The sequence below is a fragment of the Leptosomus discolor genome, chromosome 8 (assembly GCF_034619465.1).
Source record: "Leptosomus discolor isolate bLepDis1 chromosome 8, bLepDis1.hap2, whole genome shotgun sequence".
NCBI classification, from domain to species: domain Eukaryota; kingdom Metazoa; phylum Chordata; class Aves; order Leptosomiformes; family Leptosomidae; genus Leptosomus; species Leptosomus discolor.
The window spans coordinates 39,656,202-39,683,050 of NC_141398.1; the positions used below are offsets into that span (position 1 = coordinate 39,656,202).

Here is a 26,849-nt window from a genome sequence, read left to right on the forward strand (position 1 = left end):
GGTTGTTTAGGGTTGTATTTAGCAAACATTTTCAGTAGCTGAAAGGTGAGAGTTCCCACAATATCTCTGAGCAACCTGCTTCAATGTTCAACCACTCTCATTGTTGCAGCTTCCTGTTGTGTCTTGTCCTTTCACTGTGTACCTCTGAGAGTGCGGTTTCATCTTCTCTTTATTCTCCTGTTAGGTAGTTGAAGGTAGCAGCAAGGTCTCCCCTTAGCCTTCTCACAGCTGTGTCAGTCTGCTCTTATTTTAGCTGCCCCATTGCTTTGGCAGTCCCCTAACGGGTTCTTTCCTCTATTTGTCGGTGTACTATGCTCAAAAATGGGTGTGTGGAGCACTTAGGTTTTCAGCTTATCCCTGTTTTCCTTCAATCTCATCAAACCTTGCCCATATCAGAGATCTGATTGGAATGTAAATTCATGCAAAGTCTTTTATGCCAGGAAACATGCTGGATAGCAGAAGTAGGCTATCTTTCCAGCCAAGAAGGGTAGGAGTGGCTTTCCTTCCCTGTGGGACATTACCATGGAGTGGATCGGAACAAGTATGCCTTGCATTTTTGAAGTATGTATGTTTGCAGTGCTGGAAAACCTTGCTTCTTGGGTTGTACATTAGTAGGTTGATATTCCTTGAGCAGTGTCTGGGCTGCTTAGTTCAAAACATCTCTTTAAAATCTCCAGTAACTTATTCCTTAAGCAGAGTCAATACCTTGTAAAGGAGAAGCGTGATGGTTGTGCCTTGCAGTAACTCACTATCAGTTATAATCTGCAGATACCCCTGTAAACTATTCTGGATTCGTGTTGGCTATAGTGTAGAAAAGAACTACAACTATTATTGTTTTGTTTCTCTTTTCCCCTACTGAGGACTTAGGTACAATATTCAAAACAGATCTCTCCACTGTTAAGTCATTTGCCAAGCAGAAGATTAGGTTTTGAAAATTGGAAGGAGACTTATTTCTTAATTCACAATTTCAGGAAAACCAAAGTTAGGATAAAAGAACAGTGGTAGATAAAAGGATGCTTCCATTCAATCAAGCGTTCTGTTGAAGAGTGCTGCTGTGTTTCATCCAGTGACAAAACTTCTGAGATACAGTTCCATGTGGGAGCTGTTTGCTTTGCATCAAGTGTCTTCTGAATGGAGAAGTCCTTCACTCTTAAGGCTTTCCTGTTTTAATTTTGGAGTTTAAGTTTTATGAAATGGTAGTCTTCTCCAGGGTTACAAGTCAAGAATAAAAACTTAGCTACCACCAGCAACTGTTTCACATGCCCACCACCACTATGTGCAAGCTGTCACCAGCACAGAACCTGGCAAGGATGGAACTTGCATCAGTGGTCCTAATGTGTCCTTAGCAGTGGAGCACGCCCCACGTGTCCTCTGAGCATCCCCTTTTCTGGGCAATGAATGTGTGTAACGTGATTTTTACAGAGTAAGTGTTAAATAAAGAGATCACTTCCACATGCTTTTTTAAAAGCTCAGTATCATTCAGCATCTGCAGCTCCAACAAACTTCTTATCAGTAGTGCTCTGTGGAGCTGGTAAACAATTAAAAATAGTCTTGCCAAGGGAAAAATGCAGCCGGAATCCAGATTTGAGTGCCTTGTACTAAATCAATGACAGAAGAACCAGGGGGGCGAAGAACTTAAATTCAAAGAGCGTACAACTAGAACTAGTGTGAAATTCAACACTGCTTGGCCTGCATCACTGCATGCAGCAAGAATATGTGCCTCGCTTGAGAACTACTCCTGTGGAGTTGCTTACTGTTGCCAGGGTTTTTAGCAGGTGTGCACACTGAGGAGTGAAAAGGATTAGAGATGAGAAATGATGTGCTGTCTGTAAATATTTTAGTTCTGTAAATGTGAATATTTTAAGCTCTTAATTGATAAGGGTAATGAAACTTGCTTCACAACTCTCAGTGAGCTGAGGCTGTTCTTCCTCAGGGTAACAAGGTTAAAATTGTGTTAAAGCTGATTTTGTTACTTCATTGACAGTGTGACTAGCTGCATCAACAGTATGTAACGGGTTATATTTACTCTAATGTACACCCCTTAACAATAAAAACTGCATTGTTGTTGTGATTTGGTATTGCACAGGAGAAAAAGGCTGTCTGAAGTAGGCATAACCAGCTGGAAAATGTCATATGGCACTCTTAATTTGACATGAGGCATACAGAGTTTTTTAGGTGGTAAGGACTGTAAATGCCAAAGGGTTTGAGAAGAGGTAGAGAGGAGTCTCTAAAGTGAGTTCATTTTTCCTGGTGTAAAGTATTAAAGCTGATTAAAATAGTATTTTGGTTTTGTTTAATGCTTTTTTGATAAGTGAAGGGGTCCTCAAGCAGTTATCAGTGCTATTCTTCTTAGAGGTGTGGGGGCTAAACATTTTCTGTTGAACAACCATTAAACATTCAAACAGTTTTGTTTTGTTTCCCCCCCCCCCCTTCTCTTCCCTTTCTCTTTTATGTAGTTTCACTAGTACGACTCATCTGTTTTGTTCCAGAGTGTGTTCTGACATCAAGAGCTGAATGAAGAATAGCCAGCATGAAGAGAACAAGTCAGTCCAGGCAGAAGTGCAGAAGCGTCAAGAACATAAATGTAAATTAAGGGGTTTCAAAGTGTGGTATGCGTTCCATGCCGAGGCAGTAGTTTCCTGAACACTTAAAGCTTACACTGTGCTGGAAGAAACCCCCTTGCCATGCTTCTCTTTTAGCTGGCCTGAGTGTTTGGGCACACCAGTGACCTGGTCTGGATGGAAATAAGTATCTTTTTGGCTGGGTGAGTTCTGGCCTGGACTAGTTTCCTGACCAGTTAGCTGCAGTCTTAGAAATGCTTGCACTAACACGAGGAGTAGTTGGGGCGATGTGGGTGGGAATGAGTGGGCAGTTTAAAGGCAGGGATGGTTTCTCTGACAGAGTCAGTGTGTTTGAAAATGAGACCTTGATCCTGGTGGAAAGGTTTTTTGGCTCCAAGGTCGAGTGCCTTTCTGAGATTGTAACTTTCTTGCTTCATCTGCTTTAAAGGTTGATTGTAATGGCACTTCTAGGGCTCAGTGTTTGAGAATGTTTGGAATGACTTGGATGTGTGTATAAAATGGATTAAATTGCTTAAAATTTCAGCATGAGGGCCACTCTTTAGGGTTCACCTGGCTTTGATTCTGTTTACATTGTTCCAGCATTTACTAATGAACTTCTCTGTAATTCAAAAGCAAGGATGGCTTAATTTAGGCTCCAGGTTTGTCCACCACCCTTCTGCCAAAGGTGTTTCCAGAACTCTCCTGGAATTTCCTGTCCTTGCTGCAACAACAGTAAGCTACAACTCTACATTTGACAGCCTAACATTAAGTTAACTAGCAGTGACTTCAGTTTTCCTGCATACATCAGGGTGTAATTTGTGAGGTGATTAATAGTTACCGCATGGGTAGCTGTTGTTCATGAGGTAGGACCTGTGTTACCATCCCAGGGATGAGCGCTTTGTGCTCTTCTGATTTGAAGCCTGAATTCCCTTGTCCAGGTGGAGTATTGGTATTTAATGAGTACTCCTGCAAAGATGAAAGGAATAGCTGTTCCCCGAAAGTTTGTTCTTTGATACCTGTTCATCTAGATGAAGCCTTAGAGGAAAACAAAATCCAAATACTTGTAGCTCATTATGAAGTCTCCAGAATGCCATGAAACTTGTTGCACTGGTCTCTCTTCAGGTGTGGTAGTGTCCGGTGTTGCTGTTTTGTTATCATGCCACACTGCATCAGATGGCCAAAGAACCCTGCTCTGTCTGGTCAGACTGATTTTGAAGAAACACCTTTGTTTTGCTGTTAGCAGTTTGCCGATAGCCTAAATGAAAGGCTAAATTAAGGTGTGAGGGGCAAAATGACTTCAAATACTTGTTGATAAAAGTATTAACCTCCTCCAGTATCTACCTAAAATGTTAGACTTTATGTTTTGTGGCGGTGGATTTTGCAGGCTGTTTGAATGTGAAACAGTTTTCCGTTGTTCTCAATTTATTACCTTCAAGTATTTCAATGGTCTTTTGTGAGCTCCTTGGTCACTTTTATATTACGAAGAACTGTAAAAGGGAGGGACTGATTAGTTTTATGATCCAGCATTAGCTGAAAATGAACTAGTCTGCTACTTTTAAAGTGTAAATATTTCTGTATTTTACACCTGATAAAATGGCTTTTGAAGTGAAATGTCAGGTTAGCAAAAAAATAGCTTTCTTAAAAATGTTTCCTTTTTTAATATATTTTAAAAAGTGGTTGATATGGAAATATTTAATTCAAATTTCCCCACTTTCACCAGAGAATTCTGTGTGTGATTAAAGACCTAGTGTCGTCTAGTGAGACTGCACTAGTAGTTGGTGGAAGAAATAGGGAAGATTTAGACTAAAGTTTAAAAGGATGTTAGATAGGAGGAATGGAACAAGGTTTAAGAACAAGAATATTTACTAAAATTGTCCCTACTACCTTCTCAATAGAACTTTTAATTCTCCAAATCTAAAAGGAAAACAAGGGAAAAAATCATACTTCGAGAAATAAAGCTAAATGCTTCTACTAGAAGAAATGCTTTCTTAATTAAGGCTGACCATGTCAAATTAAAAGTTAGTTATAGCCCAAGTGACTTGAGTGCATGTGGAATATGTTGTCAGTAACTGCAGTAATTTATTTTTCTTCACGATGCAAGTTTCGAGCAGTTGATCTTATTTTATTATGCTTTCCTCTCCATTGTAGGCTACAGCTTATTACAGCAGAATTAGCTGTATTAGTTTGTGAAGAGCTGTGTTTCTGAGGCCTTTTGCCACTGTCAGGTGTGAGGATTAAGAGGGAGCTCGTTCTGCAGACAGCTGAGGAAAGATACGGAGTTGAGTTTCCTTCTGTCTTGCTGGGGGACCCTGTATATATACTCAGCTTTCATGTCTTGCACATGTCTTCCCCCGAGTTCTTGATCCAAAGTAACAGGTTAACTTTATCCTGAGTAGTTGCAGAAAACTACAGGTCTGTGCTACTCGCTAACTGAAAAATAAGGGTCAGTGCTGACTGAAGGTCCTCATCCCTTTGAATTAATTTCATGAGACATGATGAATGTTTGAAAGAGCTCTGCTGAGATCCCTGGGCAGGATCAGCAACTAGGAAGATTACTTTTGTGTAGGTTACAGAAGGAGAGGAAAAGGAGAAAAGGGGGAGAAGAAAAAAAGGCTGAAGGTAGTTGTAGAAATGTCACAGGATGTATTTTGATTCTAATTCTACACCAAGCTAGCTGTGGGTAATGAATGTCCTGTAGCTGGGGAGATGGCCTGGCTGTGCTCCTTCGAGTTCATATGGGTAAAAGGTAAAGATTACTTTTGATAACGTCTGGCCCAGAGTGTGCTACCTTCACATAAGTGTAAGTAAAAGGTAACTTTGGTTCACAATCATCAACTAATTGAATAAAATAGTAGTGTGTGGGTTTGATCACAGTTAAGGGCTATTGAATTTAAACAGGAAGGCACTCACCAGCTGGCTGTGACCCAAAGGGTGGCAGGATGCTTGAGAGAAAGCAGTTTCACTATAATGTACTTGGTGGATGGCAGGATGGCACGAAGTGGAGGGACACAGCTCAGTGTAGCCACCTAGCTTCTGGGATACGAGGTCTTGGTGCTGTGGTTTGCTGACAGCTTTAAGCTGGAGCTGCTGCTGCAGGTGGCCCTGGCACTCTTATCTGCTCCCTTACCTTACCTCTGTCTGCCCAAGCATTCGTGTGGGGGATCAGATCAGGAACTGAACATGTTTCATTATGAACTAATATAAATAACTGGTTTTGCTTGCATTAGTTTTCAGCTGGAATTAGTTCTTGATCAAGTTCATTATGGTGAGGGGGTTGTTCTGTGAATGCGAAGGAAGGGGAAAAGGTGAGAGCAGCTCTTTGGGCAGCAGCGCTGTGTTTTCTTATCTTACAGGGATTATGAAACCATTATGCAAGTTAAGAATCTGGTCTTCTGTCTGCTTAATGAGGAGAAAGGTGGGTTCCTTTAGATAGTAATTTAGTGTAGGGATCCACCTAAAAGCTTTGAATCACACTCTGGAAGAATGTACTCTTCTCCCTGCCTTGTTTAGGGAGGGAGGCCAGCCTTCTAGCACAGATGTCTACCTCGGTTAGGTAACCACCAACAGGACTTGAGGCACTACCGAAGCTGGCTGTCTGCATCTGATCCCTTTGCAGAGTCACTGCTTAAGGAAACTATCCTTCTGCAACTATAAGTTTGCAATTGCAGCTGTCATTCCTGTAGCTTGTTTACATGTTTCTTGGAGCTTCTTCCCATTGACAGGCCCCTTCTCATACACAGAAAAAGCACATGCATTTATTAATCCATGATGAAATTTGCTCTTCTGTTTTAGGTTTCTTGCTTTTACTTTTCCTTACTGTCTCTGGGATGCTAAAATATTTCTCAAAGTAATTGCTTAATAGTGGATTAATGAGACTTTTTTTTTAATTTAAAGCTGTAGTAGTTGTTTGTGAAGTAGGGTATTTGATTTTTTGTTTGTTTTCAGTGACAGCATAGTAAGTGGCAAGGAGGAGATGAGAAAACAGCTGGAGATGGCTGTAGCAGTCATAACCAGTGGATACAGAATTTAATGCAGTAGGCAAATGGAAGCTTTACGTTTCCAGCATGAGAAAATGATTTAATAAAAGAGACTTATCCCAGCTTTCTAGTTTCTGCTGTTGGTAGTAAATCTGTTGTGTTTTGCATGTGGTAGCACCATGAAAATGTCCTGTCCCAAGTTGTTCATGGGATGCTACCTGTTCCTTAAAGTTTTGTGAGCCTTGTCAAGTGGTTTCATGTTCCTAGGCTTATCTCTTAAAAAAAAAAAAGTGACAGTTGGTTCCCTCTTTCACCTGTTCCTGAAGGATTCAACACAAAATTCTTAAGCTTTTGTGCAACTCTTATTTATAATTGGATGCTTAAGGAATTCTACCCCTGTTAATTTTCAGTATTTCTGTGGGCACTTAGCCCCAGAAATGGATGAGAACCTAGTATGGAATTTCAGTCTTTCTGTATAATCTGAGTTCTGGATTACCTATGGGTGTTTGGCTTTATGCACTGCTAGTCTGTTTGGATCCAGCTGAGCCTCTTCCCTTGAGTGTAGCACCATGGCTGAACTACTTCTAGAACCACCCTGAGTTCAAAAGCTGTATAGCTGTGTTGCTGAAGTGCTGAGACCAAGCAAACTCTGTTTGGGGGCGTGTGGCCCTACACAGAGCACTTCAAGCATCTTCCTAGCGCTTCCTAGATTGTGCCAGGATTTTTTGATTCTAGTGCCACACTGTGTGGAGAACAAGAAATGGCGTGTTTTTAAACTGAGAGGGGAGATCTTTAAGAAGAGGTTGCGTGTACACCTAGTTTATATTCTGGATTTGTTGCCCATCTTGTGCCCAGTAGATTGGGAGCAATTGTAGTGAATAAGAGCAGTGCTAGGAAAGGCCATACTTAATGTATGGTGTTTTATGTATGCCTGTTGGCTTTAGAAAAAGTTACATTCATGCCATGTTCATCTTTTATCAGGGAAGCCCTGCTGGAGGAAAAGCTGAAGGAGAATGGCCAAGTGCTCCTGCAGTTATTCTGCATCTTTGAATGTCCTTAGATACTTTCATAGCCATACACATTGACTGCAAGCAGGAAAAAAAAAAAAAAGAAAAAAATGCCCATTTGTCCATAAACCATGTTGGATGTATTTTAAAAAAATCTTTCTTTTGCTTTAGGTGGCAGAAATACTGCATAACTGTAGACTCTTAGGTGAAGTTTTTGCTTATTCCTCTCTTCAGCTTTCAAAGGTTCAAGGGTATGCAGGAGCAACAGAAGTTTTCCATGTTGTAACATAAGGCTTTATTTCAACCCCTTTATCAGTTTTAATGAGTGGCTAATCCGTAAGTGTCAAGCCCATGACAATTTGGAGTGGGATGTGTATGTGGATTGACTTGAGTTCAAAGTCTGAATGTGTCTCAGGGTGGGTTTTTTGCTTGCACTAATGTAGTGGCTGAAATTGTCTTATGAATTCCAAAAATTTATTGACAGCTAGCATTGTTTAGATTGATTTATTTTTTTACTTTTTTCCTCAAGTGAACTGTATATTACAGCACTAAATCTCCTTTTCAATTGCGTTGAATGTCCCGCAGTTTTTAATGAGACTGTGCCTTGTTTGGCAAAAAATAAGTATTTTGCTGTTACTTGGTCCATGAGGCTTGATGCAGTTCAGGGTTTGGTGTTTTTTTTTTAGCATTGCCTGAGAGGCAGGCAAATGCCTTTTTGACAGTAGCTTTATTATAAATGATCCAGCTAGAAAAACATGCAATGGCACTAGCCATCCTAATATATAAACATCTGTCTCTGGGTTTATACTGTCTGCATTGATGTCTACGGCAAGTAGTCCTTAGTGCTCCTACAGTTAAGATCAATGCTGCTGTAGGACTGGATTAATTGAAAGCTATGTGTCTCAGTCTTTCTGCGTTGATGTGAGTTTTATCAGCTGTGCTGTACTGGAAGCTTTCTTAAATTGTGTTCCTGAATGTTATGAGTTTATAACTTCAAGCTGAATGCTTTCCTCGTTAAGTGTGAGGCTTTTGAAAGGGACCCAGAATGGCAAAACATTGTATTGTAGCTGGGCTGAGGCTTTCTCCTTGCTGCAGTTTGTAGGGCTGTTGGCGTCTAATTACTTGATCTCAAGCAACCTTTTGATTCCTTTTGTTGGAGTAACGTGTCAGGTGTGTCAGAAGTATACCGCAGCTCATTTCTGCTTGTTTCAGTTTTTCAAATGAGCTGCCCTTCAATTATTTGCGAAAGTTTAGGTCGGTTTGGACATCACAACTTTTTACCTGGCTAATTGGATTGCAGTGCATTGAGCTGTTTAGTGACTCAGTATCTCTAATTTGAGTTGGTAGAGCCCCTTGAGCAAGCATGTATGTGAAGGCTAGCTTGAGCTGTTACTGGGGATTGTGGTGTTGATTTCAGACATTCTTTGATCTTTCTTGGTCACTCTCCTTATTCTGGAGGTTCTCTCCTTTTTTTTCAGTCTTGGTTTACCAAATCATCTTCTGTTAACCTGCTGCTTTATTTCCCTTTTAGATTCAGTCATTGTGGAACTAAGCTATTGGTATAAGGTACAGTAACTCGTAGGAAGAGCGCTGAACATGAACATAAAAGTCAGAAATAAAAGGTTGGAAGAATGGTAAGACAAAAATATTCAGCAGTTTTTATTCCTAGTGTTCTTCTGTAATGGTCTTAGTTGTTGCAAACAGCGCATGTTCTCTGGAATATCGGAAACTTTTTCTCAGAACTTGGCTGGGTAATGTCTAGAAGTGTAAATCTGTAAGAAGTTGAGGAAGATCAGTTTCTGTTAAAGTTAGTGGAAATGGAAAATCCTCAGCAAGCTGCAGGATCGCATCACAGACTTGATGATATTTTCTGGTGACTCCTCCAATAAATGTAAAACTTTCCTCTAAAGCCCACTTTGAAAAAAAAGGATTAAGTTTAAAAAAAAAAAATAGAGAAAGGAAAAAAGCTAGCAGATACTTTAAGACAGAGTGATTGAGAAATGGCATGGACAGGCAGCATGAAGCTCACCACAACAGAGATGGAGAGTCTTTCCAGAGAGCACACTTCGTAGGAAAGAGCCCGTACATTTTGTCTGCTCCCTTTCTTCTCAAGTTTAGAGGCCATCCTGTGTCCTGCCAGTTGTAGAAGTGTTTTAATTTGAAAATCCATTTTCTTGGGAAGAAATCTTGCCAGCTTGGTAAGACTTTTGAGCTGGTCAAGACATCAGTCAAGACTTCTCCTTTGTATTTATGTATTTTTATGGTACATTGTTAATATAATCTGGTTTTTAGGTTTTGGGTTTTTTTTTTTTTTAAATGCTGTAACACTTCCCTTGCTGGCAAGAGCCTGGTTTAAAAACTCGTTTTCAGATTAATTTACTTTTACTGAAGGGAACAGACTGTAGTGCATAGCATGGAATAGGCAGGAGTAAATGCTCATCAGCGTGCTGAATTTTGGAGTGCAGGAGGTCTGAGTCAGAGTGAACCAGAGAACAGTGAAAGAGGAGGTGGCAGGAGGCTGCCCCGCTGCAGTGCGTGTCACTCGCCGCTGGAGGACAGCCGTGCTGCGCCGGGCTCTGCCTTTCGCAGGAGGATGGTTGTGAGTAGCACAGGTAACTCTAGGGTAAGGGATAAGCATCTCTAAGGTAAGAGAGGGAGCTGGAAGAGGTAGAGGTGTCTTACAGCGATTCAATAAAGCTAAGACACACTCCTTTTAAGATGGAGGGAAAAAGTGGCAAAAGCCCATCTGCAAAGCTAATGCAATTCCATTTTGGTGCCTTGTAGAGGAACAGAGCTGAAGTCAGTAACCCTGATACAACCACAGGCAGCTCTGAGCAGAGGTGGGACTCTCATAAGAACCTTCACATTAATTGCCAATATCAAAGTTGGTAACAAGCCTGCCGAGTCACCTGAAAGCAAGCCAACAAGCCCAGATTTGCCAGTGCCCTCTAGGATCCTGCAGAAGCAGGTCCTCCAGCGCAGTGGTAGGAAGGCACCATCTCAGACTCACACACCAGAAAATCCTGTGTCCACCAAGGAACAGGGCACTCACATACATGAAGAATTTGGCATATGCCAGGATGGTTTGCCGGGCTAGGAACACACGCTTACACCCAGACCAACTAAATGCCTGCAGGCAAGATTCTCTTCAAAGGATGCTCACAAAGAGGGGTGTAAACATGTGCATGTGTGTGCAGATGGGCTTTTGCCATTTTTTCCCTCCATCTTAAATTCTTTGTTATTACACAACTCCCCCCTCCTCCATTTACCACATTCTTATATTTTGTTCAGCTCTGTCCTTTTTTTTTTCCTTGTTCAGTGACTTTTGCTCACCTGAAGAGGCTTGTCCTCTCTCTCTGCAAATACTTCAGATAATTGAAAAACAGTTTGCTCTGATTTGTTTTGCAGTTGCTGTAGGCCAAAGACCAGTGCTCCATTATGATCGCCTGCTGGCTAGTGTTAAGTACTTACATCATCTTGTGTACTTCAGCTGTTTGCCCATATGGATTTGTGCTGACTTGAAAAGCTAATGGGTGGGAAAGGAAAAGGAGAGGCCGGATCCCTGCAAGGAGTGCACATGAAGCCATCTGTCAGTATTTCTGAGTATCTGGTGCCCCCTGGAGACTGCTGCTGCCCAGGACACAATGACTATCAAGGCTGCACATTACTAGATGTCCCTAGTCTGAGCAGGCTGAAGAACAATATGAGCTATATTGTTCTCACAACAAAAGTGGAGGATACTAGAAAAGGCAATAGAGTAAAAGCAAGGATTCTCTAAAAATAACAACAATTACATGTCTTGTAATTCTTCAAGCTAATGAAGACTGACAGCTGTGTTTCACGTTTACGTGTGTAAGCGTGTGTATTTCAAAAGAGTACACAAGATTAAGTGTAGGTATTTGAAAGTAGTATGATACGTGAGATGTGTTGAGTTCACGAGACAGGTTAAATGGTCTGAGAAGCCAGTCATCTAATAGGAAGACGTGGAAGTCCCTTACCACACCTGGGGCTGGAATCAGAACTTTATCACAAGCTTTGTAAGGAAACAGCTATTCTTGTTACTTGTTTCAGCAGTAGAATTGACCTTGGTAGCTTTTTAACACTTGAGGCATATATAATAAATTGTATCCTGATGTAAGGATTGTATTTGACACGGTTATGGGATCTGCTTTCATTTTTCCAAAGTAAACCACCTGAAACAGAGGTAGACTTACGGAATGCTCCTTTACTATGATTTTTATTATTTTCAATTGGGGAAAAAGCTGCAGAATGGTAACTTCTTTTAGCTGTTACTACCCTTGAAACAACTTTCCTGGAGAATGAGAATACAGGAATTTCATGTTTTACCCTGACTGCAGAGAGGAATGCTAGATGGTCTGAGGAGGAAGAGAATCTCAATGTTATGCTTGTATGCAGCTATTTTCAGAGTTAGTTAAGGCCTACCTAAATGCTGAGCTTCAGTATTGTTGGTCGTGTATGGCCATGTGGCTAGATTTAACCTAGATCTTATGAGAAGTTGTTACAGTCTGCCAGCCCTGAGTTCGCATCGTTTAAATAGAAGTAAAATTCTACCTAAGCCTTGTCTGCCTGCTGCAGCTCATTCGGCCTGAAGAGGGCACCTGCATCATCCTGTGCTCTGTTGAGGGGCCAGGCGGTGCCCAAAGTGGGAGCAGGAATTGAACTCCAGGCTGCTTCTTGTAAATTATATTTCTTGTAAATATACTTGACTAACTCGATTATAGCCTTTTTATTTTTGTTGTTCAGAGAAGTTTAAACATACAGGAAACAGTAGTTGTTTGACATGAAGCAAGTGAGACTTAAGTTCTTGTGCTTGGTTCTTAGTGCTTTTTCTTCCTGGAAAAGTTCTCCAGTTCTCAAATGTAATACTTGCTTTAAAGTTGGCTTTTTACTTTTAACAGTATCTTATTTTTGTAGCTTTAAAATTTACAACCAAAGACTGCCTCTGATACTGCTGAGCTATGTGAGGTGACTAAACAAGCTCAATAAGGAATAATACTGCTGTACATCTTGCCTGTGGGATTTACGGTCTCTGAGAAACGGGAACATGCATATCACTTAATCTCTCTTCCTTGCTTTCCTTCCTTTCCAAGAAACCGGTACAGTTGTCTCATTTCAGGCAGCGGTCTGCGATTGCCTTGGTTTACAGTGGTAACAGGCTAGTGGAGACCTACAGTTCTCAAATCCTGTTTTCTGAATACAGTCAGAATACATTGCTGCTGTTGAGCCAGTTGTTTTCAGTTAGGCCACTTGTCCCTTTGTGGGGTTTGTGCAGTAGTTAAAATGCGTTGGATGGTGTGCAGCATTCATTCTGTTGTTTTTACAGCAGGAAAGTGAAATGGAAGGTGAGGCAGTCGAAGCTCTTGTGGAGGAATCGGAAACATTTATTAAAGGGAAAGAGAGAAAAACGTATCAAAGACGCCGTGAAGGTGGGCAGGAGGATGATGCTTGTCATATACCACCAAACCAAGCAGATGGAGGTGAAGTAGTGCAGGATGTCAACAGTGGTGTGCAAATGGTGATGATGGAACAGCTGGACCCAACTCTTCTTCAAATGAAAACCGAAGTAATGGAAGGTGCAGTGCCTCAAGAAACAGAGGCCACGGTGGATGACACACAGATCATAACACTTCAGGTTGTTAATATGGAAGAACAGCCTATAAACCTTGGTGAGCTTCAGCTGGTCCAAGTACCTGTACCAGTGACTGTACCTGTTGCCACCACGTCTGTGGAAGAACTTCAGGGAGCTTATGAAAATGAGGTTTCCAAAGGAGGCCTGCAAGAGGGAGAGCCCATGATCTGTCACACCCTCCCTTTACCAGAAGGCTTCCAAGTAGTGAAAGTGGGTGCAAATGGTGAGGTGGAAACACTGGAACAAGGTGAACTTCAGCCACAGGAAGATCCCAATTGGCAAAAAGATCCAGACTATCAGCCACCAGCCAAAAAAACAAAGAAAAACAAAAAGAGTAAGCTTCGCTACACTGAGGAAGGCAAAGATGTGGATGTCTCTGTGTACGACTTTGAAGAGGAGCAGCAGGAGGGTTTGTTGTCTGAGGTCAATGCAGAAAAGGTGGTGGGCAATATGAAGCCACCTAAGCCAACAAAAATTAAAAAGAAAGGTAAGCTCCGCATCTGCAAGCGGATTTTGGAAATGTATGTGTTATGGTGGGACCTTGCAATATGATTGAAGTGATACTAGAGCTCAGCTCTGTTGTTTCTTGGGCAAACCTCCCACCTCCTCCACCTAGACTATAAAGGAGCTCATTTTCCTTGAGTATAATGCTGTGGCATTAGGTTTCTCATGTAACTACAACTGAAAAGATTCTTCTGTAAGCGCTTGTGTACACGTGGTTTACATAGGGAACCAGCAGTGTTAGTTCTGTGGGTTTTTTCCTAACCAGTTGCTGGGTAAGGTAGATGGTGCAAAATACAGCAATTGGTGTGTTTGACTTTTCTTAAAATTGTAAGTTAAGGAACCCTTTTTAAAGTGGAGAAGGAACATTGAGTGCTGGCATACTAATGAAAAAAATTGAAGCCAAGCCAGCCATAGGCAATGACTGTTCCTCAGGGTATGCAGTTGGATTTAATGGTACATGATGGTTCCCTGTAGTAGCTACACCTCCAAGAATCTGTCCTTTTCCCTACTGATCTCTTGCATTATGCAGTAGACCCCAGTACTGTCAAGAGTAAAGATGATTTCCTTCATGGCTAGGTGTAAAGAAGACATTCCAGTGCGAACTGTGCAGTTACACTTGTCCACGTCGTTCCAACTTGGACCGCCACATGAAAAGCCACACTGATGAAAGACCACATAAGTGCCACCTCTGTGGCAGGGCTTTCCGGACCGTCACGTTGCTGAGGAACCACCTCAACACTCACACAGGTACTCTTGCTTTTGCGTAGAATGTTCTTGTAGGATCTGCTCTGTCGTTAGAACAGATACAAACCCAGGATGGACCTATCTTGAATCTAATTCCTCTTGCGGAACAAGCTAAAAAGGAAGAAACCATGCAGTGCTGTTGGTGGCTTCTGACATGAATGCAGTTGTTTTCTGCCAGGTCAGGTGCAGAGCTTGTCCTGTACACAGGTATAAAACTGATCCTGTGCTTGATCTGAGATGGCCTGAACTTACAGAAATGTTCCATTTGTCTTGGGCATTAGTACTTGTGTCCTAAACATTGTGTTGCTGCTGTTGCTTGCAGAAAAGCAAGATGAGAATGAGGCTGGAGCTAAATGTAAGGGAATTGAAAATAATGAAAAAAATCTAACCCCCAAGTAACAGATTATAAACTGGACTGGGAACTGTAGCACATTTCTGTTGCTCTTTGCTAAAGTTTCTGGTATAAAACTACAGATAATTGAACTGTAACTAAACTTAAGCTTGTTGTGACCTTTCTGCAGAAAATAAGTGTAATTCATATCCCTCGTTTCCTCTGCATACTTAGGTCTAACTGGGTGGTTTGAAATTTGTAAATAACCAAGTGATACAAAAATGAGTCTGTTAATAAGGTTATTAATTCTCGAAGATCTTCATTAGTTTTACAAAAATTGTGACTCTTGTATTTGCTGCTTTAAGGTAGTCTTTCAGAACATGAAAGCAATGTTGCTAATTCACTTAAAATAAAACAAAACAAAACACCACCCCCACCCCCACCCCCCCCCCCCCAGTAAAACCCCCAAACTAAAAGAAAGTCCTGTATTATATTTTTTTTTGTCACTAAATCTGAATGTCATCGTCTGGTTTTGCTGCAAACTGTTAGGTACTCGCCCTCACAAGTGCCCAGACTGCGACATGGCCTTTGTGACCAGTGGAGAGTTGGTTCGGCATCGCCGCTACAAACATACCCATGAGAAACCATTCAAATGTTCAATGTGTGATTATGCCAGTGTGGAGGTATGTTAGTTAATTGTTACAGCACTGGATGCTTCCTTGTACGCTTCAAAGCTTGTTCATCTGCTATAAACTCTGTTCTTAGGCATTTCCTCTTTTGGCCATTTGTTTAAAAGACTCTGAGCAAAACCAGTTATAAATCAGATCTGCTCTTGGAAGCAAATGGTGGGGTTTCCTCAGTTAGTCAGAAAACAGTTTGAGAGCATTGAAATTCTAGGTGATATCTATTTCCTCTGTCCTCATCAGACAATAGTTTTTATTATTTCTTAAATTATTTGGCCTTTAAGGTGATTGCAGGAATTGTAGCATGCTGCATGTTGAAGGAGGCAGCCATCTCTTGCTGCAGCAGGATGTACTTCCAGATTAGAGGGACCCTCCCGTTTTAGAAATGGGCGTTCTGCACATGATCTGTTTATGCCATTGAGGTGACTGTAGCCAAAACTAATGAGCCTTTGCCTGAGTATTGGTGAAAAGCAGCTTTGCTAATGTCGGGTGGTTGTCTAATTTGGTCAAGCAAATTAAACTTCCTTGAATGCTCTCCCTTATGCAGTACTGTTACTTATGCTACAGGACAGCTTTTATATTGTGATAGGGAATTTGAGCAAGATGATGAGCAACATAATAAAAAAATAATAAAAAAAACCCCCATGGGATGTCTGCAGTGGAAGAAGGGTACAGTTGGGAGAGCTTGAGTAGGGGCTTCGGGCTCTTTTTCCTACCCACACTGTGGCTGCAGTGTTGTAATTCCAGGCCTTGTGGTTCGAGTGCTGAATAAATTGTGTTGCAGTGGTTTTTGTAGCGTGAATTGGGAAAGAATAACCAAGTTGGTCCTTACATGAAACTCATGCTGTGTTTTGTAGGTGTCGGTTGGTGATTAAGCAGTGTGGTCAGGCTGGAGTAGAAAAGGCCTTAACATTGTGTTCGTCCTTTGAGCTGGGGTTGTACCTTCTAAGTAAAAGCAGGAGAGGAAAGGAATTAAGTCACCTTGTTGATTGTAGGACTAGATTTTTGGGTTTCTTAATAAGAAAATGATTTATCTAATCCCTCTCAAAGTAACTGGAGAGGACCCAAGAAAGCAACCTGTGGAGAAAAATACACTGTTCAGGGTACGCTAACCCCCTGCAACATCCCCTGGGTGCATGCTTTCCCAGAACACTTTCTTCTGTCTCTCCAGGATACTTTCACATTTTAGCGTGTCTTCAGATGCTGAGATGGTTGATACCAGTAAGGTGAGCACAAGACTCTAAACCAGGCTGTGCTGAATGTGGGAACAAGCATCAAGCCAGAATGGGAATGAGACTGGGAGGTGAAGTAGAGTGGGCAGGAGCGAGTGGCTATGTGCAGTATAAAAATGACGTGGCAGTGTGCTTGTTTGGGTTAGTGGCAAGACAAAAATAGACTGCCTTAAACTCTTGACTGATTTCTGGTGCTTCTGGCAGTCTGACTTGTTCATCAATGCTAACTTCAGTCTTGCTCTTGACTTCCAGGTTAGCAAATTGAAACGCCACATTCGTTCTCACACTGGAGAGCGTCCGTTCCAGTGCAGCTTGTGCAGCTATGCCAGCAGGGACACCTACAAACTGAAGAGGCACATGAGGACCCACTCTGGTATTGATGCCGTGTTTTTTTAGCATGGTGTTTATGTTTTAGTGTCAGAGTGCTGAGGCTACGTACAGTGTGTGCTAACACTTAAGTAGCAAAAGAAATGTTGTTCTGTAATTTAATATAAAACCTTGATAAAGTCTGGAGCTGAAGAGGATGCACTGTGATTTGTACGTGCTGTTAAATTCATAACCCGATAGTAATTGCTGCACTGAGAAATGAGCTTGGAGGCTTCTGATTTCCAGTTTGACTCTGAGGTGATAAAATACAGGCACTTCCTGTATGAACAGAAGAAACTTCTTTTATTATCAGGGTTCCACGTCCAGTTGAAGATTATAACCATTTGCAGTTTTGTGCTTGCTTGTAGTTGCAAGAGCATCTCGTGTGTGTTAGTTCATAAAGATCCTAGGTTTTTTGTTTAATAGAAATAGAGATGGTTTTAGTACAGAATGTTACTTGAGTGCAAAATTAATCACGTTGCTGAAACTGAAGGGGGGGGGGAAATGCCCCTGCCTGCATACATGGGTGTTCAGAACGCCCACCCCCAAAAAACCTGATGCCACTTGCTGTCTTCCAGCAACCTGTGTCTGGGTCTTCCACGCATTTCTCGGAGTAAGGATAACAATTTTAACTAATTTGTTTAAAGGTTGTACATGAGTCTCTTTGTAGAAAGGTACATACTGGAGCTGAAACTTCTAGAGAAAGAGACATTATAGAGCTCTTTCTAGAGTTACTGTTTCTATTAACTAGCTGTCTGTTGCAAGTTTCTGAGAAGATGTTTTATTTGGGGCTTCTTGGTGAGATTTCCTTTTATTAAAAGTACTTGTGCTGTGTTTTCCTTCTGTGACTGAAGGGGAGAAGCCATATGAATGTTACATCTGCCATGCTCGCTTCACTCAGAGTGGTACCATGAAGATGCACATTTTGCAGAAGCACACGGAGAATGTGGCCAAATTTCACTGTCCTCACTGTGATACTGTTATAGCGAGAAAGAGTGACTTGGGTATGTATCTCACAGAAGTGGCCATTTGGTGAAGGTTCTACAAAACACTTCGCAGAATTAGAGTTCGCGTAACTCGACTGCTGTGTTGTCGTTTTGTGTGGTGTGTTTGTTTTTTTTTTTTTTAACCTAATACTTCTGGTAACGATACAACATGAAGCACCAGCTTAGATCCGTGGCTGGTAATACACACTTTTAGCTTACAATAGTTGCTGCAAGCTATAAGAATTTTCAGTTTCTTTTATTTGGAAACATAGCATGTTTTCCAAGCGTACAAGACAAGCTACTGTTCTCAGGCCCATTGAAGCGAGGTATTTATTGAACTCGGACTGAGATTACAACTATGTATGGATTGGGGTCTGAAAAAACAGAAGGTCACTTGGCTTGACCTCCTTGCACATTGGAGGACATTAAGTTTCCTGCAGAGATATTTTCATCAAGCTAAAAGGTTTGAATTAGACCAGACAGTGTACTTTTCCAGGATGTGGAGCTGTGTGTTACAGACAGGGTAGGTGAGACTGATCTGTCACAAAAGCCCTCAGTCCTTGCAGTAGGAGAGTCTTGATGTAGTGAGCAGTACCCAGTGTGATTGCAGCAGGAAAGCTCTCTTTTATGTTCTACAAGAAGGTGAAAGATAATATCGCACCCAGTGCAGCTGAGGAGAAGGAAGAAGCCACGATTTGGCAGAACTTTCTGTCTATAAACAGAGTATCACCCAAGTAATGGGAAGGCGGGCTCCCTTCCAGTGAAGACAAGTGTAAAGTGCTGCAGCGAGAGGCAGTTTGAGGGGATGGCAGTCAGCTGATGTCAGGAGCAAACGAGCTGATTTACAACAGAGGAAAACTGATGTTAGCTATGAAGAATTTTTCTTCTAATAATGGTTTAGGCTACCCGAAGCTACCTTGTGCAGCTGTGGTATGCTCTTAGTTGGAGGATTTTAAAGAAGTGACTAAAACCTTCAGGGATTATCTCCTGGTATCCTTGTTGGCTTCTGGCCCTGTCAATCTGACTTTTAGTCCTGCAGAAAATACTGTTCCCCCTAGTGTATTATCTGACTTCTGGCTGTATCCAGGCAATTCAGAGTATTCTTAAATATAACAGTCCACAAGACACTTTAATTTGACAGTGATACGTTATGAAATACAAATGTACTGTATCAGCACAGATTGCAACTAATAATCAGATCTAGAATCCCATGGAAAAACTTGGTGGAGTTTTTGCACAAGCCCTTTCTGCCTAGAAATTGTTCTGGTTGCTTTTAATTTCAAGTCTTTTAAGTTTTTAGTTGAATCCTAAATGAACTATTTCAGGCTTGAGCTCAAGAGTATGTGGAGGGAAGATCACCGAGGGGACTGTAGGCTAGTCTTTCACCCTTGGAAAGCCATGGTGACGAAAGCCTCCAATTCTTTTGCTCCTAGGTGTTCATTTACGAAAGCAGCATTCCTACATCGAACAGGGCAAGAAGTGTCGCTACTGTGATGCTGTGTTTCATGAGCGGTATGCCCTCATACAGCATCAAAAGTCTCATAAGAATGAGAAGCGCTTCAAGTGTGACCAGTGCGATTATGCATGCAGACAGGTAAGCTGGTGGGACTGGCACCCCTTGGGAGCGCTAGAACAGGAGCTAAAAATACAAAGTGGAAATCTGAGCTGTTAAGTTTGACCAGCTGTCAAGATCAAGTTAGCTCTCTAAATCTTTTGAAGGGTGTGAAGGAAAGTTCAGTGGCCTTTGCTTCCTAGTGTAGTGCTTTCCTGTGGAGGAGTAGCTTCTAAGACACCACCTTGATGTGGCTGTTGACAAAAGGATAAGAGTCCGTATAGGATGGAAGTATCTGGGACTGAATACATCATCAATCGAGATATTCTCACATTCCTGCAGAATCATCCTGTCCTTGACATTAAGGATGAGGTTTTGGCCTCCTTTTAGTTGAATGTTTGTTCTTCTGTATCCGTATGTCCGAGTTCTCAAGTTACTTTTCCTGTCTCGCCTGTCCCTGTCAGGAACGACACATGGTCATGCATAAACGGACCCATACTGGAGAAAAGCCTTATGCCTGTGGACATTGTGATAAAACCTTCCGTCAGAAACAGCTCCTTGATATGCACTTCAAACGATACCACGATCCCAACTTTGTCCCTGCTGCCTTTGTCTGTTCCAAGTGTGGCAAAACATTCACTCGCAGAGTAAGGGAATAGACTGTTTTGAATTGTGGGGTTTTGGGGTGGAATGAGGCTTTGGGGGAGTGGAGAGAACCTGTTTACCCAAAAGGAAAGGCAGTGGGTGAGGTACAGGGCACAGTACTGATCTTTTAAATAGAGCACTTCTTTCTGAGAGGAAGAGAGAGTTGGAGACTTGGTGTAACTCGGTACTAGTACGTAATAGCATTGACATCATGAGCAATGTGAAAATGTAGCTTTATTCATAAGTTTAATGAAATTTAGCCATTTCTGCTAAATAGTCTTCCTTTTTTTTAAAAAATAGGAAAAGACATGAGTTACCATAAATGTCTTTGAAAATACAGAGCCAGAATATCTGATCTTGAATTCAATGCAAGTTGTGTTTTTTCTCTTCCACTGAGTAGAACACAATGGCCAGACATGCTGATAACTGCTCTGGCTTAGATGGTGGGGAAGGAGAGAATGGAGGAGAGACAAAGAAGGGCAAACGTGGCCGAAAGAGGAAGATGCGGTCTAAGAAAGAAGATTCCTCCGATAGTGGTAAGAAACAGCTCGTATCTTTTGAGAATTACAGGCCTGTGATTCACTGTGTTTCTTAGCTGTTAGTTTGCCCGTTCTGCAGGTTTGTTCTGGCACTTGAGAGGCTTTATCTAGTTGGTAAGTAAAAAAATGATAGCATGTAGCCAAGTACAGAGGTGACTGCCTTTGAGGGGTAGTACAGATTCTGCTGTCCTGGGCCTCTTACCCAACAAAGCGGTTGAAAAGACACTGCCTGATGCCCCTTGCCTGGACTGCACAGCTCCTGTCCTGTTCCTTCGGTGTCTGAAATTCTCTGGTAATGTTTTCAGAAACTTGGTGTTCTCTGTGATGTGCTGCTGTGAAATGGTATATGCTCCTGCTTCACCGCTGCTGAGTAGCGTGTGGCATGTCCAGACAGTTCCACTGCTGAATAGCTCAGCTGCTTCTATGGGGGAGGGCTGGCAGCATCGAAGGGAATGCTGGAGATGGTGCTGGCAATCTGAGGACTGTTGTGAAGGGCCTGCTGAGACAATTAAAGGGTCATGGAGCTGGTGGTGTCTTCCACTTCATGCGTGTGTTTGCATGTATGCTGGTATTGAGAAGATGGCTTCTAAGGGGCTCTGACTTCGTGGACAATGTGCCAGAAGATGGGTTAGGTGCAGTTTGTAATAGGGTGGCTACTGTCTGTAATGTTCTCCAGAACAGAGAGACAGCAGAAACTGTTAAAACAGGTAGTGATCACCTTCACTGCGGTACTACTTGTGAAGGAAAAATTCCATCATAGCCCTCCCTCCTGGTAGAGGGAAGACTTAGTCATGTCTTCAGCAGGAAAACCCAAGTAGAGTCTCAAGACCAACCAGTTCAAAGATGATTCTGCAGAAGCAGTGTTGCTGATTAGCCTTTTATCTGGAGTGCTTTATGTAATTAATCATGGGGTGTTGGTTGTGAGAACAGGCATCTTTCTGGCTAAAGAATGTGTATCTGAAATTCTTGTGGCAGACAGGTTTTATAGGATGAGTACGGTCAAACGGCTTGTGCGAACCTTGACTGCAAAAACTCTGTAGAAATAAGTGCTTACACTCATGTTTGTATAGGTATTTGAAAAAATGTGTTACAATCAGTTGAATAAAGCACGTACAACTAGTTCATTTAAAATATGAAAAGACCGTGGAGGCAGAGAGAGTAAAATAACTGCCTTGAAGGAAGGTAATTAGAAATGTGGGATTCTGGAGTATCTAACTTTCAATATCTGATTTGTAGGCTTCCTGAGTTTAGCCTATTCTAAAAACTCAAATTTTATTTAGTTGATATGGTTGGGGTTCAAAACAGGTTTTTGGGGAAGCTGGTCAAAAGTTGTGCTTGTTAGGTGAACCGATGATGAGCGTTGTGTGGTTGTGGCTTAGACTCCGTTACTGAGAGAATCCCTTCAGCCTCAGATGGGTTTACAAGTCTAGGTTGAGTTCCGCCAGAATCATTTAATAAATGTGAAGAATTGACTAGTGGGAGATGAGTAGCGGTAAGAAAGAGGTCCTAACCACATTCTTAGAACTGCATTATCTGGTGTTGGTTTTATCTCTGGATCTGCAGTTTCACGAGTTTCAGCAACTGCTCGATAGCTAAAAATGGTGAGCAAAGCCGTGGTGAAACAGACCTTGTGCTAATGGGAAAAATACCAAATAGCAAATGATAGTTTTGTCTCCCATCTGGCCTGTCTGCCCAACGTGAGACAGGCTGTTCATTGGTAGACATTGAGTTGAGGGGGGGAATGTAAAGAAGCTTTAAAAAAGTGGGACCTGTCTGAGAAATCCAATAAATGAAAGAAATTTGGCTAAGGGGATATTTCTTGAGTGACTCTGTAAAATAATGCCATGGATTGCCTCAGTGTACATAAGGGACAGTTTGTTTGGAGGTTTTTCCCCCTTTAGCCAGATAAACAGAAATATGCCTCGTGCAGTGGCCCTTTTATTCGATGCAGTGGACGCCCTTACAAATTTAAGGGCAATCATTTTGCTGTCCAAACACTGTTATCCTATTTGACATACCTTACTAGTTTTTGTCTGCTTTGGTTTTGCCCAGGGCATTGTGAACATGTTGATGGTGCTAACCTACTACTTTTAAGGAGTAAATAGTAGAGCAATAAGCTCAGTGAACAACAGAAAAGTTGCAAAAAACCCCACAGCTTACTGTGAGGACTGTTGAATTGGCATCAGCTCCAGAATGCAATGAGGTGCAAGGAGTTGATATGAATGGGAGGTGCCATCATAACTTGAGTAGACAGGGCCTCATAAAATACCCTGGATTAGACCCATCTGAAGAGAGGTCTTGGGAAAGATCCTCACGGTTACCAGTTGGTAAACTGTAAGTTGATGGCCCTGGAAAGTGTGGCGAGTGGGCTGCTGACCTCGGCTCACTCATAATGCTTAAGAACTCCCTGGGTTTGTATGATTCTGCCTTATTCAACTTGGAATTTTGAGGTCTTGGGCATAAATCCTGGTGTCTGGGAGCTGCTACCCTGGTTTTGTATCTACTTAACAGAGAAGGGCTGAAGTATGGCATTGCTGTTTCTTGAGGGCTTGGAGACTTTTGCTCTTGGATCCCTCTCACAGAGATGCTGTAGTGGCTGCTACCAGTACTTACCTGCAACTGGTCCCTCTTATTCTCTTGCTCCTCCATTTTCTCCACGCTTATTCCTCTCCAAATCACCTCAGCCCCTGCCCTAATCATCCCATAAGTAGTCCTGTGTCATCCAAAACTGCCTTTCCCCTGCATCCCATTGTGTGTCCCAACCCAGCCAACAATTCCCCCATACCCCTTAATCTGAAAGGTGATCAGGAGAGCTGCTCCCTGTAACTCGTCATGGTGGGTTTCACACCTGGATACTGGGGCTGATGTCTCTCCTGGGAGTAGCCATCATAGATGTTTGTTCATCAGAAGACCTTGATTTGGGTTCCCACCTTCCATTGTGCACCCCTGTGCAACCCTGCTGGGTTGTGCAAATGGGACTTTGGGTTGATGGCTCCTCTGATGGGCCTGGGAGCAGCCCAGCAGTGTATTATGTGGTCCTCCTCCTGCCATTGTCTCGCTGAACTCCTTCTTTGTGGATGTGCAGAGGAGCTGTTACATAACCCAACATAATTATGTTTTCCTTTTGCTTTTGGAAGGACAACTTGTTCTCTCAGACATGAGGGTGACAGACTAACGGTCTATGCCACCAGCTTCTTGACAAAGGCCTTGTTTGCTGCCTTTCTTGTCAGAGTTGGCTCCTTGATGAGGATTTGATGGTGGTTCTCTGTAGATGGATGTGTTCCATTCATGTTTAAACTGAAGACTTACCTGATATAATGTTTCTTACAGAGGAAAATGCCGAACCAGATTTGGATGATAATGAAGATGAGGAGGAGACAGCAGTAGAAATTGAGGCTGAACCAGAAGTCGAGCAAGAGGCTCCTGCACCACCTCCTAGTAAGAAACGAAGAGGAAGACCACCAGGCAAAGCTGCCACCCAACCAAAACAATCCCAGCGTAAGTCACCAATTGAAGCTTCTGTTACAGCTGCTTTTTCCTTGGGTTTGGCAGTTCTTGTAGAACTGCTACCCTCAAGTGAGTTATTTAAAAAGTAGGTGACTGTACTTGCCTCTACTCTGCTAAGAACTCAACTTTTGCATAAGATCTGTTGCAAGTGCTTCCTGGTCGTGAGGGGACATAGCCACTTCAGACCATTGCTAAAAGGAGAGGATGTTATTTTTCTTCAGTATTATTCCATTTCATAGATGTGCAAGCTGCTCAGTGCTTTTTGCACCGATGTCTCTACTACTGTGCAGTTCTGGTAAAGCAACTGTTCGTTGTGGAGTTCTTGCCTACGTAGGCTTTTGTAAGCGTTACCATGGATGAACAGGCTTTAGGCCTGTAGTTCTGAGCATAGCATCAGTGCGGCTGGTGTTTCAACTCTACTGAGTTTTCTCCATAAGAACAGAGACCAGTAACTGTGCAAAGTCTTAAGTAAATAAATTCTAGGAACAAAGCAGCAAATTTGTTCCTTCAAGGGGTAATGGCTTCCCCAGTGGCTTGCCTGTCTGTTCAGTGCTACCACTGTGGCCTGTGTCCTTCCTAGAATTTTACAGCCTGTGGAAATTTTATGCTGAATTTGTCCCTAGTGTCACTGGCTTCCCCTGAATTTGAATTTTTGCCTTATGCCCATACAACGCTCTGGTGGTGTTTGGTTACTCTACAAAATCCGTATGTCTTAATATCAGAAGGCGTAGTGGAACTGTTGTAGTGGTAGCATATCTTCATACAGGGGCTAGGAAGTAGATGTTTGGCACTTGGATGAATGAGGCAGGTTGAATTGCTCCCCACTGATGTGGAAATGTGAGTTGTGGGCCCCCCTTCCCTTTCTGTGGAAGAGTCTAAGTATCTACTGACAAGTTGTCTGGTGGGGCATGCAGGCCAGCTCTGGAACCAGTAAAAAAATCTGTTGTTTCCCCCCTCCCCCTTTGTTTTCTGTCGTTTTAGCTGCAGCAATCATTCAGGTTGAAGACCAGAACACTGGTGAAATTGAAAATATTATAGTTGAAGTAAAGAAAGAACCTGATGCGGAAACAGTAGAGGAAGAGGAGGAAGCTCAGCCTGCTGTAGTGGAAGCTCCTAATGGAGACCTCACTCCTGAGATGATTCTCAGCATGATGGACCGGTGATGGAGGAAGACCACGCTGGCTGACTGAACTGGCCTGGGCTGTGTTTAAGCGGCTCAAATCTATTTTTCCTTTTATCTTTTTTCTTGGCTTTGGGAAATGCATCATTTTAGACCATTTTACCAAACATACTGGGAAGTAAAACTTCAAAATGATGTTAGAATGTGATTTAACTAGAACTTGCTGGTTTATGTTAGCATTACAGGATCATGGAACGTTAGGAAATATTTTGGAGTCCCTGAGGGTTTCCTGTGAGATGCTTGATTTAGTTTTACGCTGATGAACTGCATTGTAAAGCTGGTCCAAGGGCCATGTTTACATGCACCAGGTTTTAGTACACAAAAGTGGAAGCCTTGGCTAGAGTATGTGGTAAACCACTCCGGACTTGCCCTTCCAGTTCCCAGAGTCCTTGAGCCTCCTTCTCTCGGTAGTGTTTTTAACTGTAAATGCAGACTTGGGAGGGTTCTAGACTTAAAATGTTTTTTTGCTTTTCCCCACTGACTCGCTCTGGTTCTCCAAGTCGGCTGCACACGGTAGTTTTGGCATGCTCCAACTGGTTTCTGTCCTTAATATGCTTTGCTTTCTGCAAAGCATTTCTGTAATGGTCAAGCTTGTAAATAACTTTTTTTTACATTTTAATCTTTTTCCATTAATTAAGAGGTATGCAAAAATGCAGTTTAAAGAAACCCCAGTATTTTAATTCCTTGCAAACTAAGCAACAAGAGAATTGATAGAGTGTAAATGTTGGGAAAGCGGTTGATAACCAGTCGTGTAGAGATATACCCAGACTATTGCTTGCAGAACAAGAGAAACCCAAATGTGAAATCTGGCTTTGAAGCATACAAAACTGGCATTTGAAACATGTATAATTAACCTTCTTTTTGAGTTATAATTTCACGACATTTTCTTTGCTCTATCTTGTAGTTGTATTTTGTGTTTATGAATCCTATGTTAAGGCAGAAGTGGTGATTTATAAGTGGGTCACTGCAGCCCTCAACCTGGGCCAGGAAATTTTAATAGGTCAGTAATTATACAATTTTGGATCTCTTGATAAAGACAAAAAAGGAATAATGTGAAATACAAATGATGCCTGTATAAACTGTCACATGTTAAAATATGTAAGCTTTTTATAGAGCCTCAGTCTTGCTGATTTCAAACAAATTTTTCTTCTATGTTATCGCTTTTAAGAGAGCTATCGGTTTAGCTATCAGACTCTAGGTTGATGCATTTTTGTACTTAGCTGTACTGTGTGATATTTTTCATTATTTTAGGAAGCCAACATGGGGGGAAAAAATACTGTTATAAAATATGTAATGGGGTTTGAAAGCTGGGAAGGAGAATATACTGCTGTACAGCTAATAAATAATAATGGATTAACACGTGTGCTTGACTGGCTGCTTCCTTT

General features: G+C 42.0%; 1 protein-coding gene across 2 annotated transcripts; it reads left to right on the top strand.

The window, feature by feature from the left end:
• Window positions 1-2,515: 2,515 nt before the first annotated feature.
• CTCF (CCCTC-binding factor) lies at window positions 2,516-26,821 on the top strand. Of its 2 annotated transcripts, none has more exons than XM_086469605.1 (11): window positions 2,516-2,584; window positions 12,890-13,682; window positions 14,276-14,446; window positions 15,324-15,457; window positions 16,942-17,062; window positions 17,910-18,059; window positions 19,475-19,635; window positions 20,058-20,240; window positions 20,639-20,774; window positions 24,108-24,275; window positions 25,266-26,821. In XM_086469605.1, exons 1-11 carry the CDS (start codon window positions 2,531-2,533, stop codon window positions 25,445-25,447), a joined length of 2,253 nt encoding a protein of 750 aa, XP_086325731.1. In that variant the 5' UTR covers window positions 2,516-2,530; the 3' UTR covers window positions 25,448-26,821. The 2 variants fall into 2 exon arrangements, with proteins under 2 accessions (XP_086325731.1, XP_009951678.2); XM_009953376.2 differs by lacking the exon at window positions 2,516-2,584 and adding an exon at window positions 3,518-3,565 and having other exon boundaries at window positions 12,893-13,682.
• The last annotated feature ends 28 nt before the right edge of the window (window positions 26,822-26,849 follow it).

What these genes read in the sequence shown, in the direction of transcription:
- CTCF (XM_086469605.1), top strand. Translation starts at nt 2,531, where the DNA reads ATGAAGAGAACAAGTCAGTCCAGGCAGAAGTGCAGAAGCGTCAAGAAC. An exon ending in GAAGCGTCAAGAACATAAAT is followed by an intron (nt 2,585 to 12,889) that starts GTAAATTAAGGG and finishes TTGTTTTTACAG; the next exon opens with CAGGAAAGTGAAATGGAAGG. An exon ending in AACAAAAATTAAAAAGAAAG is followed by an intron (nt 13,683 to 14,275) that starts GTAAGCTCCGCA and finishes CTTCATGGCTAG; the next exon opens with GTGTAAAGAAGACATTCCAG.